The 13,365-nt window shown below is 34.7% G+C and overlaps 1 protein-coding gene across 4 annotated transcripts in view; it reads left to right on the top strand.

Annotated features, from left to right (window-relative positions):
• Positions 1-13,365, top strand: part of LOC130641649 (cilia- and flagella-associated protein 74-like) — a 38,236-nt gene that overhangs the window by 22,350 nt on the left and 2,521 nt on the right. For 3 of the 4 annotated variants that reach the window (XR_008982496.1, XM_057448532.1, XM_057448533.1), the window contains exons 26-36: positions 628-844; positions 999-1,172; positions 6,348-6,440; positions 6,532-6,849; positions 9,419-9,660; positions 9,740-9,865; positions 9,933-10,042; positions 10,457-10,512; positions 10,994-11,113; positions 11,199-11,354; positions 13,076-13,223. Coding sequence is in view for 3 of the 4 variants with exons in the window: in XM_057448532.1 (XP_057304515.1) it covers positions 628-844; positions 999-1,172; positions 6,348-6,440; positions 6,532-6,849; positions 9,419-9,660; positions 9,740-9,865; positions 9,933-10,042; positions 10,457-10,512; positions 10,994-11,113; positions 11,199-11,354; positions 13,076-13,223 (1,760 nt within the window). In the remaining variant the exon portion in view is untranslated. The remainder of the gene's footprint in view (positions 1-627; positions 845-998; positions 1,173-6,347; positions 6,441-6,531; positions 6,850-9,418; positions 9,661-9,739; positions 9,866-9,932; positions 10,043-10,456; positions 10,513-10,993; positions 11,114-11,198; positions 11,355-13,075; positions 13,224-13,365) is intronic. The other variant, XM_057448534.1, reaches the window with a different exon arrangement.

Genomic DNA, 13,365 nt, shown 5'->3' on the forward strand with positions numbered 1-13,365 from the left:
CCATTATGCAAATATCAGGTGGAATATAAAACTTTTAAAAGGTCTTTAATGTTTGCCTTGCTAAGACACAAATTATTTCAAAATATAACGTGCAAAATGTGAACACAAATTATTTCAAAATATAACGTGCAAAATGTGAACACAAATTTCAAAATATAACGTGCAAAATGTGAAATCAACTTTTACTTTCATCATAAGCTTCAGAGTCAAAAATTTTAGTCGCCGACACCCAAAATTTGGTGACTTTTTACCAACTTTTTTTTACTGGTAGATTTAATCTTCTTAGTTAAAAAAAGAAGCAAAAATAGTTTAATAATTGATTGCGTGAAATTTTAATGGTGTGCCAATATGTATTTCGAAAGGCGCGAAAAAATAAGAAACCGAAAATATAAAATTAGCAGTGTGATCGTAATTTTGAAAGACCATAATCCCAATGAATCCTAGCAATTTTTTTAACTGGATCAACGCCCAATTTCAATAATTTTTTTAACCCAGACTTCTGATTCCTAGTTATAAACAAGTGTCTCATACTAACATCGACAATAAAGTTTGTAGTTTCCAATTACGTATTTCATTTTATGTCAAATATTCTATGAATCTTAATTTTGTTCAAATACCACATTTTAGAGCAACGTCTGCACTTCGGTTAAGATTTGAACAACCTAAAGAGCTGCGCAATCATCTTGAAATTTTACCAAAGACGGCATACGTGCAGGCTGAATCACAGTTTTCTGCGCAGTTGAAATTTCTACCACGAAAGACACTTCTCACTGATGCGGAATGTTTCTTGAACAAAAACAGCATGTTACTGGAAGTTCCTATCACTCTCCGTGTGGCTGATCAGGTATGCTGTGTTTTTCTATAAACATCAAAAATTATTTTTTTTAACTTTTTTTGGCCTTCTCAATTTTGTGCAGTTCGCATATGTGCATCTTGGACTATGTTTCTTCAGGTAGATTTAAAAGCCGATTTTCACAGTTGAGTGATTTTTTTTTCAGACACAGCCTGTTAAGTTTGTCTTTCAAACAGTACTTACCTCGTCCGATTTGGAGTTCGACGTAGACGAAGTCAACTTTGGTTGTTGTACAGTCTGTGAGACTGTTTACAAAACCATACAGCTACATAACAAATCAGTTTTACCGCAGCGATATGGTTTTGTCGCTACACCAGAGGTTTGTCGCTATTTATACTCTTCATCAGCTTGTAAAAACCCTGTCAAAGATATATTTAGAAGGATCATAAACACTGTTGGGAGGCAGTGGAGTTAACTTTGAAATCCCAACTTTTTCCACTTTTTACTAAATTAAAAATATAAGAAATTAAAGAAAATTTACGTCAATTGTATGCCATGGTAACTACGACACTTGTGGCGTTAGTCTGACTTTAAAGGGGCTACGAAACTATTCAATAAGCTCAATTCCTGCCCAATCCGAAGAATGACGTGTAATAAACGGACTACCCATATCACGGAGGGATCGGTGCCGCATTCCGGCAATCATTTTGGTCGGTGTTTTATCAGGTTTTTCGGCGGTGCTATGCGACGTCGACGATGGTTTTGTCCGTTGTTTTTATGATCCGACGGTGTTTGAGGCTGGTGTATCAATAATCGAGGTGTTCTTGGTATAATGAGACCGGGGGTGTTCTTCTCGGCGTTTTATTGCCTGGGTCGTTTCAACCCCTTACTTTCGTTTTTTCGATGGTTGCACAACGCGGCGAAACACTTCAAGAGACGATGTAGTACATCGGTGGTTGGTGTTTGAATGGGCTTTTGGGGAAAAAACGCCGTTTCCATACATATTCCTATTCCACAATTTTGTTAGATATTGAAACAACGACCAGACCTGGTCCATTAAGATTGATAATAACTAAAAAGCAGCTTGAATTTTATACAGAGAATGGTTTCAATATACCCCAAATATCCGATATCAGTAAAAGAACTATTAAGCGACGATTGAAAGTGTTTGACATTATGATCAAAAGAAAATTCTTTAAAATCAGTGAATCGGATCTTGATGAAGAAGTTTTAAAGATCATCAAACGGTTCCCAAATACAGGATACAAGAAAATGAAGGGTTTTCTGTTTTCTGCTGGAATTCGCGTACAAGAAATCCGGCTTCGGGAGCCCATCCGTAGAGGCGATCCTGAATGTATCGTATTACGAATTTTGTAATAAAGAACCGTGGTTCACCAAAAATATAAAGTCGCAGGACTGTTGTCTATGTGGCGTATGGATGGAAATCATAACCTTATTGCAAAGTGTGAAGTTTTAAAAAGTAAAGTATCATTGAATATTGCACCGTGTTTAACTTGTGAATTGTTTTTTCCCCGTTTAGGTATCGCCTCGTTATACACGGATGCATAGATTGATATTCGAGAAAAATAATATATATTTATCTAGTGAAAATAACAATGAACCACAAACTGTTTTTCCAATTTTTTTAGAAGGAATAAACAAACACGGTTTGCCTTCGCGTGTAAGAGGTGACCAGCGAGAACATAGAAGTAGCTAGGTATATGTTGACACACCCAGAAAGAGGAATAAAGAGAGGAAGTTTCATTGCATCTAAAAGTGTGCATAATCAACGCATCGAACGTCTTTGGGTGGATATCTATGTGGCCGTGACTAAGATATCTGCTGGTATATTTCAAAGACTTGAACAGTTGGGACACTTCAACATTGAAAGTAAAATACATATGTATTGTTTGCACTATGTGTTCTTGCCGCACCTAAATGAATTCGTTACGGCTTGGAATGCGCATACAATTAGCACGAAAGGCAAAGTCTCCCAATCAATTATGAATTTACGGATTGCATAGTATTCGACGATCACAGTCGACAATTGATTGAGATTGCTGGGGGTCTCATGAAGTAATACTTTTTGTTGTGTATCATTACTATTTTTTTAAACCAATACTGATTCTCTTGATGCCAATATTTTTTTAAGAAGAAACATCGCATTACCGTTTAGCTTCGAATGAACCAATTACAGCTATGCGAGATATCTCTAACGCGATTGAAGTTAGTCCGTTAGATGCAAGCGATTTGCAAGATTTGAAAACACGATAGACCCACTCTTACACGTTATTGCACCTGCTCTCATACAAAAATCAAAAACAAATTCAATACTAACATAAGACTTTTTGAACCTGGAAACATTTTTACAGTAACAAAATATTGTAAGTTTAAATGTCAAAAAAAGCCAGGATTTGGCAAAGTGGATAAATTCAACAATAATTAATAAAGACCGAGTGTTACATATGAAATGTTAAATGTGTTCACATGAATACTTCAACTCACTCCAATATCATTCAGACACCAGTCATCGGTAACATCACAAAATTTTTGAAAAGAGTGATAATCGGATTAAGCATACATTTGCTGCTTTTTTACACAGCTCTCTAATATTTTTAACTGTAGGAAGATCAAATATTTCATATTTAGAAAATATATTAACAATTGGCTGTACTTCAATAGTTTTACCAGCAATAAGTTTTTGTATGTATAAACTTTCCCGCTCCTGTAGATGCTCAAAAAAGGATGATAATAGCTTTTCATCTGTGATATTGCGATACAGGTTGTACTTCAATGAAGCTCTGCAAATTTGTAATGGGAATATGTTGTACAGCAATAATGCACGTGTGATTATTTTCCTTATAATCTTTAGTTGATCTTCCTCCTTTCCAGTCTCCATACAACTTTACAAAAAATAAATGCATATACATCTCTAGCAACACCATCGCCAACAGCATCCTCATCTTTGACAGTAATTACAAACTTGGAATATTCGTATATCACAAGAAAACTTATTTTTTAATTTTTTTAACGCTTCATTCCTTATGTTTTGTAGAGCTTTGTAAACACTTTCATGATTAACTTGCGGTGGATTACAATGATAAGTTTGTTCCTGTATGGGATCAATTTCTTTTACAGCATGAATGCTACAGTGACATAAAAAGGGCAGAGGATGTTGTATTCATGTTATATGTTCCTTGCATTAACGTCTGGTCTGTGTTGGCAACGTTGTGCCGATAGTCTCGAAATTCAAAAATTATTAACCCCTGAACATTTGAACAGTCAATTATATACATTATAAAAACTCACCAAATACATACCAAAAAGCTCATATCGGAAAATTCAAGGCTTTTGTTTTTATATTCTCATTTTATATTTCATACAGTATTCTTTCTGTACAGAATTTATATTTATAATATTTCAGTACAAAGTTCTGAAGAAGTGAAAATAAATATTGATGTTTATATATATAACAAATTTTCTTACTTGTGCTCACTGAATTCTTGCAGATACACTGAAACATCACATGTCTGACAACTCACTCTTGGTCTTCCTCTTTTTTGTACATCTCAGTGAGATTTACCTGGGCTTTGAACAATGAAAATATGACTAACAATCTATACAACAATGGGTTGCTGACAAGTAAATCATTCATCCCATAATGTGGAATCATGTATAAGCAATTGAATGGAATAGAACGTAAATGATTTAACAAAAGTTTTTTCGAATGTATTTTCATTATCGGTGCATTTTAAGAAGAAGTGAAAAGATGTCGCATGACTTATATCACTAAAAAAAATCAATAAAACATGCATTTACCTCGTCATGTAAAAAAGTAGAAAGATCGAAGTTTTATTGCAATGGTTTTATATATAAACAACCACTTCCTCTCTCAGTTTCGATACGTCATACCACTTAGTAGTCAGTTGCACAATTGACATGTGGAAGCCTTCATCTTGAGCACGATATAACTTAAACCCACCGACGTCAACAAACAAGCTTCTTCTAATTCTTATGACCACTTCCTGGTGTGAGCTGTTTTTGTTAAATTCAATTTTCTTTTTGCCCAATCCTGCTTTGTTCAAAAGATTTATAATTTTTTGTGAGGGTGTGACAGATAGAAGGTATAAGGGAGACAACAAAACTCTCGTGTATGTGTGTCCTTTACAAAAAAATGATTCACTTTCCTTGACTTTTATTGAACTTGAACTGCCACCTAGAACATCAGATGCTTTCCTAGCATGTTCTTAACTGTGGAAACAGTGATAAAAAATACATTGATATTTTCTTTCATTTTTTAAAAGCTTACTTTCTTAATTCGATGCCATCTTGTATGTTGCTTTCTCTTTCGCTTTTGGCTTCACATAATAGTTGTTCTGCGAAATACCAACATTATTTTACCGACGACCTGCACCGCCTTATCACAGCGCCTCTTTCAACTCCGCCGAATTTTTTTTTAGAGCGACCCGGTCAATTGACTCTACAGAGCGACTCAGTTCCATGTGGCGCTTTGGTCGAGTACCCCGTTGTCTCAGTCTAACGTCCTAGGAAGGAGCGAGGCAGTATTATCAATGGATTTATTAGATATAGCGAAGTTCGACTGTTACTTTCTTAAAAAGAAGGCACCGCCGGATCATAAAAACAACGCCCAAAATCACCGCCGTCGTCACGTAGCAGCGCCAAAAAACGATCGCCGGATCATTGAAATGTCCGCCGAAACGACCGCCGACCTGATAAAACGCTGACCAAAATCATTGCCGAAATGTGGCACCAATCCCCCCCTGACATATTCAAAAGGTCAAAGACAACCTGTTTATGAATAATTTCTTTTTTATGATGAATTTGCTACTTTTTTATGGCGATGAAATACGCTACGGTCTGTAAGATAAAAAATATCAGTAAATCGGAAATTTGTATTGACGAGCGAACAGAGATAACACGAGGAACTGTATTTGTTAAGAAATGCAATGTTACTAGCTTTGAGAAGATAATTTATCTCTAAAAAGATTTTAAAGTCATTGTTGTTGCTTTGACTGGCTTTATGTTCAATAAACTTATATGTTTCTATGCAAAGTTTCAAAGGATATAGCTAGCTTTCTTGTTCAAAGAGTTTGAAGTTAATTTTATTAGAAAACTTAAGTTAAAAGCAAGGTAAGTACTTATATCGAATAATTATGGATATCAAATATATGTGGGAAATTTTTCTGTCATTTTCAGTTATATTTGGATGTTCAATATAATGTTTAAGATGTTGTTTTAGTCCTCAGTGATCAGTCATTAGCTTGACTTTCGTGTAAGTCACTAAAGTCGAAAACCAACAGCCGTTTTGTAGGCCCTGTAACTGTGTAACTCAAAGTGCAGTCTCTTAAGCTTTGTTTCTAATAAATTCCATAGTTATTTTGCAACAGTTGTTGTGCAACTGTCGTAGAGATAGAACAAATTTTGTTTTGTTTTTGTTGTACAAATGTGCTTCCAAAAAAGTTGTTAAAATGGCTGTTGTGCAACAAAATTTAGGTTATTGGAAACCAAGCTTTAATGGCGATATTTTTTGCAGGTGATAGATGTGCAACCAAATGATGGCTTTGGTACAATTTTACCAGATGAAAAACTTTTATTTGATATTTCATTCAATCCAACTAAAGCACAGGTAAAATTCTAACTACCATGGAAACAAAACCCTTTCTGTTCTTTGCCAAGATTTCTTCAAATTGTTTTTGCAAATATGTTATTTCTTTCAGGATTATAAATTCGATCTTATTTGCAAGTCACACATCGGGCGTGAATTCTTGCTGCGATGCAAGGGCGTAGGTGTTTTACCGCCACTTAAGTTGTCTGATTCGCTGATTAAATTTCGCGCTACTGCGGTGAACGACACTTCGTCGACGTTTTTTTCCGTAATTAACGATCACACAAGTACTAACCAGTTTACGCATCCAGTTCCAAGAATAGGAAATGGTGACATATTTCCCGTGGGACCGACATCTTTCCACTTCGTAGTTCCAAATGATGCTCCCATCACAATTTCACCATGTGTTGGTACTGTGTTTCCCGGAGAGGTTTGTTTTCTCATATTCTTCAATCCCAAGGTTTGTTGTTTTTATGCAATCCAGCATGTTTAAAATAATCGACCAACGGACACTGGAAAATTAGTTTAAAAAGAATTAATGAATTGTAAAGAAAATATGCTTAAGTGATAGCTTAAGTACTTGAATATGTTTACTACTTCTTCGATGTCTGATTTTATAAAATACTTGACTTCGTGGTTAACCCTTTAATGCACAAGGTACTTAAAAAATTATTTAAACCTTAGATGGTACGTAATAAATCCCCATAATTGTTCCAGTGCATTGGACGTTGTGCATTACTATAGAAACATTTCCCTTCATCTATGAAATTTATAAAATACATGCAAAACAGTTACAAATTATCAATGCTACAATTTTTATATCTATTGAAATAAAAAAAATCACCACTAAACAGCTCCATGGAAGTCCAAAAAAGACTCTTTAAGAGGAATTTTTTGTTCACGCATAGAAATGTTGCTGCGTTGTAACATACTCTTCTGTTTACAATCGTTCTTCTTGCATTTCATTTCGTGTGGTATGTCCACCAGAATTGTTCAATGGTTGTATTTATCATGTCTCACATCATCAGGAATATCATTGGTTTGACACGCTTGTGGATACTTAAAAGTCTGGTACGTCAACATCTGAACTTAATGGGTTATTAAGGAAAATACATATGCTAGTAAGAAACTTTGGATAACTATCATTTCATTTTTCATTTGTGATGGTTACCTTGTGACAATTACCTTGTGATGGTTACCTTGTGTTGGTTACCTTGTGATGGTTACCTTGTGATGGTTACCTTGTGATGGTTACCTTGTGTTGGTGACCTTGTGATGGTTACCCTGTGATGGTTACCCTGTGATGGTTACCTTGTGTTGGTGACCTTGTGATGGTTACCTTGTGATGGTTACCTTGTGATGGTTACCTTGTGATGGTTACCTTGTGATGGTTACCTTGTGATGGTTTTCCCGACCTACCTGCACACACTCTCCGATTGGATTTCTTACAACAAATTTTGATATCACTGACATTTTTTGTTATCAAACCAGGACTTGATTTTGTCAAGGACCTCGGCAAAGGCTCCACGTACCTCCCTTTTAACTTCTTCTTTTCACTTGTTAGAGTACAGCTTCTGGACCGTGTTGCATTCACAGTACCAATAGTCATGACAGATGGTAAATAATCTACCAATTTTGTACAAGATTATGTTGTTTTACGCCTTACAGATGCGTAAAACGACTTCCATCGATACTCTTTGGTGCAATGCAACCAGCAGGCGGTCCAGATTCACCCTTCTCTCCATCTATTTCAAAGTTGTACATATACCTCGACATGCCAGGTAGTGCCCAAAACTTCACTTTTTAGGAGATATCGCTTCAACCCTTTGAATGGGACCACTTGTTTATCAACCGCCAAACTTTTTTTGTAGGTTAATGATTGCACTTCGTAGCATTTGTTATAGTTTTGGTTGTTTGCATTTGATATCAAGTTGTTATGATGCAGTACGTGCAGAATCTGAGCAAATCGATTAACAGTGATGGTTTTCGCAATCAGGGAGATCTTGGTTTGCCAGTACAATTACGGTTTGGTAGTTTTACAATGTCCGTATATAAAATAATGCCAAACAACTTTTTGAGATCTTGTCGTCGCGTTGTCAACTTTGTTGGCAGCACTCTTTATCATAGTTGAGATATTTTGTATAAGCTTGTCATAAAAAAGCTCATAAAAGTCTGTTGTTACAAATTCAATTGGTATACTCCTTTTGTCAATCATTCGGCGGAACCTATCCCTCATCATCATGTGACCATTCAATACGTAGCGGCGATAGTTGTGCGACAGGTACAGGTGACGCAGATAAAATATGTTTCGAATGTTCTTGATCCCCGTCAGACAGCTCTTCAAATTGTAAAAGAATTATTTCCTCTTTTTCTTCTTCGTTTTATCATTCTCGCTGTTATCAGCATTTGGAATAGCCAAAATATTTGACGTTGATTTTATTGTTGAAGTGAGTAAAGTGAGTAATAATCTTTCATCAAAAATTCACTCCATTATATTGAACATTTTGAGAAAATAAGAGTAATAATAAAACTAAGGACAGCCATTACTAAAAAAGTATTTGTTTCAAGTATTAAACATATTTCTAAAGAAAACATTTGAAAACTAGGTCATAGCATGAGCGAAACTAGGTAAATATCAAACGGTTTATCCCTAATTTACAGCTATTGCCTTCCTCGACGACATCCTAAAAATAATAATATTGGGAAGCAAAATTCGCCACATGCTTTTTTGTTTTCTTGATTCTAGTCATGGCTTTTACACACAAATTTCAACTTCAAATCCAGCCGATAACCTGCCAGAGCTAAATGCACAATGTTAAGTGTACTGGAGAGGATGCACTAACGGCTATATTTCGTATTAAAAAATACGCATAAAATTCCCATTTGAAAAAATGTTGTCCAGCTTGTGAAAGGAAGATCACATTTGTGCTTTGATGGCAGCTGCAATTAAAAAAATTTCCACACCTTGTATTAAAGGTAAACGTTTTTTTGTGTTGTAGAAGTGCATCGTACATATAACGTTTTCCCCGAGATTGGATGACAACGTCGTCGATGCAAAAACATTAGAGTTGGTCGAAGAAGAACAATTCGAAACAATCCAATGCATAGAAGAAAAAACTGAAGCGAAGCATAGAGAAATTAAAAGTAAAAATCAAAAGGGAAACAGCAGAGCTAAAGGCAATACATCACAAACGCAATCATCAGGCAAACAGCTCGCTAATGACAAGCGTACTCATGATAGGTAGGTACAGCTTATGACTTGTGACTTTATTACATACTTTTATTTGTTTCTTTTCTTGTTTGTTTTTGTATTTTGATAGGTCTAATCAAAGGAAGCAAGCTCAATTATATTTACAAAGAAATTATGAGAACATTTTGTCATGTTACAAGATACCTTGCTTCATCGCGTACGGAGAATGTGTTGATTCCACGAATATGCAATATAAGTGAGTGTCACTACGTAGTGGATACTGTTTTGTTGTTCTCCATTAAAACCTTTTTATTTATTTTCAGTGTACACAATACGTTATACCTGAAAGCCCACTGTCCATCTGTGAGGCCGTCGTTGATCGTTGTCTCAGAAAGTGGCGATAATCTTGTTGATTTTGCCAAAGTTTCAGTTGGTATGCTATCCCTGGCTTTGAGTACAGACGATTTTATAGCTCTTGCAAACAGGATTTTTTTTTTGTTAATTTGTACGAGTAAAAGTTAGACCATATTAGACATTGATTACTTTTAAGCTTGGGTTCAAGACAATAACATATTCACCTATTTTAAAACGCTTTGAAGTAAATTAAGATATTCCAGCCACTGAGAGATGTGAAAAAATCGCCGTCAAGGCATTTTTAAAAAGCCTAATTATGGCGCACTTAAGTAGAGGGTGGCAACAGTATCTTTAAATACGTCTAAATAACTTGGGGAATTACCAATGTAAGCCAGCCAACGTAACATTTTATCTTCCGTCTTTTAGGCATGCTTGTCCTATTGTTTTTAAAAGCAATTAGAAAGTTTAAAACTTGCTGTTCATTTTTTTTTAGGTCAGCGGCATTCTCAAATAGTTTCACTTCAAAATATATCCAGTGAAACTTTAACTGTATCTTTTCATGTATATGATACCCGATTACCTTTATCGTTTTTACTTTAAGGTTTTTCGCGTTTTTTGCCCTTTTTCGCGAAAGTTTTTGCCTTTGGAAATTTCAAAACAGCAAATCGCAAAAGTTTTTTCACGCGAAGTCATAGTCAAGTTAAAAAACGCGAAAGTTTTTTCACGCGAAAAAATCTTTCTTTTCCAAGCAAATTTAAGACCCCTCCTGAAATTCGCTTTTATCAAAAATCAACTTTTAACAAAGCAAGAAACATTAAAAAGCTTAAAAAAGATCTTATTTTTGCTCATTTGCGAAAGTTTTTCACGCGAAAATAACCGCGAAAGTTTTTTTTGCAAAATTTGTTCCAAAAACCGCAAAACGCAAAAGTCTATTCCGTAAATTTCACGTTTTTTTATACGCGAAAGTTTCTGCCCGCGAAAGTAATCCTATACCTTGGTTTAACTTTCTTTTACTGTTTGAAATATAAAGTTAAGTTCATCTCTACTTGATCCTCTTGGTCCATTTGAGGCTGTTAACGCGCTGAGACCGATTGAACCGAATGATATCTTCTCAGTGAAATTATCTTTTACTCCGCAAAAAGATGATGACGTAAGTTTTAATGATATTGTGCGATGCAAACTCATCAACCAAACTGCGCCGTTGATCATAAATATTTTTGAATTTCGATCCTTAGTTTTATGAAGTCTTGGAGGTGTCATCTTTGACAGATACTGTTCGTATTCGTTTAAAAGGACAAGGTGTGAAGCCTAACATTACGTTGGAACCGATAGGCGATACATTTGATGTCGGCGACGCCCTTATTATGGATACAGTGGTCGCAACTTTGAAGGTAATGTATCTATGATATTTAATTATATAAAGACTATCTCGCGCAAAAACACAAGTTTATTTCATATGCTAATTATTATTAAGCTAATTAAGCTAATTATGCGGAGTTATAACATCATCGATTCAAAAACAATTGCTGGTATAAATGATAATCTGGGTAACTAAGTATTAAAGGAGAGGCGAACAGCTGCGGCACGGCTGCTGATTGAAAATTTGTGATGCCTGAGATAATTTCAAAGACCAGATCCGCTGGTCTGGAATATCCCGTAAATTCTTGACAGTTGTTTAGTTTTTGTAATATTTAGTTAGCATCAAATCAGGTAAAAAATGGTTTTGCTGAAAGATTTGCTGTTTTTATATTAAGGGGTAATAATTTAAAGCTGCTTGTTTAAAAAAGGTGAATTTGTGGCTTAAAACTTTGCAGCACAACAACACGTTATACTCACATTATACCCAGAATATCTCTTCATTAGAAGTTTATTACAAAAAACTAGTTTTCACTTTTATCCTTTATTATGCTGAATCATTCATTTTATGTCTCAGTATTTTTACACATTTGCCAAACTGGTGGTTATTCAGAAATAATATTAGATCTTTCTCTACAGTGATGACCGCGCTTCGATTATCACACTGTTTTTTTAAAAACAATACAAAAGTTAAAGATCAAAATAGCAAAATTGCTATCAGTTGAATAACACGACGAAAATATTTTTATTATTGAACTTAGTAAACTAATTCATGAGTAAAGATAAAGAAAATAAAGATTTGTAAACAAAGCTGAAACCGCCATATTGCACGTTCGATTTGTTGTTGAAAGTTTCCGGTCTGTGTATTTATCAAATTTGGCGCCTTCTCATCACAACAAACTTCATAGTTGGATGTATGTTGTGAAAAAGCGAACCAAATTACGAAAAGAATATTATTATTGGCTGTGAAAGATGTTTATAAAGTTCCAAGAAGTATTAACAAAGGTTATGAAATGCCGACACTACGATTGTATGTAAAATATTCTTGGTTCTCTTGAGTTAAAGTTTTTATTTTTAATTTTTATTGGTAAGTACATCTTAAACTTGCTTCTTTTTTCCCCACACAGCCATAAAAACTTTGTAAAAATGTTGCTAGAAAGGAATATGGATATTTATTTATAAAACATAGTTATTTGTGTGTCGTTATAGTAGGTATTTTATTATATTTTGGGATTTAGACGCTCCTTAATTTTTGCTTCCTCGCCTAAAATTTATTTTGTGGCTGCCACAAAAAAGTTTTTTGTTCGCCTCTCCTATAATATTTATGTTAATATACGTATTAAATATTAAACTAAACAGGTGAACATATTTACATCGTCGTGATAAACCCTTAAAATAGCACCTCATGTTTTCTAATACATGATGTCATGCATTAATTAGCCTAATTATCAAAAAATCTAAGTAAAAGATCTTGAGAGCTGATCGAGATTTTTCAAAAAATTAAAATAGTCAACTTTTGAAGCTCTGTCATATGAAGCCAACTTGTTTTGTTTTTTGTTTTTTTCGCAGGAGGTAGGCTTAAAGATGTTCAAAAAGAATTACAGCGATATTTTACATAAAAGTTGATAATTGAACTGGTGTCTTTAACTCTGGGATATTTAATTTTACAAGAGATACTGTGTATTTTTTAGTACATCCAACTCACTGACTCTCAACATAAAATGGGAAATCCTCAGAGTAAATTCTTCTTGTTTAGGTGACTAATGCTTCGGAATTGTCTCTTGTGTTTGATTTAACACTTGGAAGCCTGTTGACAAGCAAACATAGTCGCACCCAAACCCTGCCCGCTTATTTAAAGCAGTTCAAAGATTGTTTGGAGAGTTCGAATTGTTCATTCCTTATTGGTGAGTAGATACCTGATTCTTGTTCGAATCGTTATTTTCATTTTTTTAAATTTTCTTTTTTCTTTTTTTTTTTTTTAAGCCTAGTTGATTCTTGCCTTTTTCAACAAACTGAGGTCCATTCGCTTTTTCAACAAATCGAAGT

The sequence above is a fragment of the Hydractinia symbiolongicarpus genome, chromosome 4 (genome assembly GCF_029227915.1).
Source record: "Hydractinia symbiolongicarpus strain clone_291-10 chromosome 4, HSymV2.1, whole genome shotgun sequence".
In the NCBI taxonomy this organism is placed as follows: domain Eukaryota; kingdom Metazoa; phylum Cnidaria; class Hydrozoa; order Anthoathecata; family Hydractiniidae; genus Hydractinia; species Hydractinia symbiolongicarpus.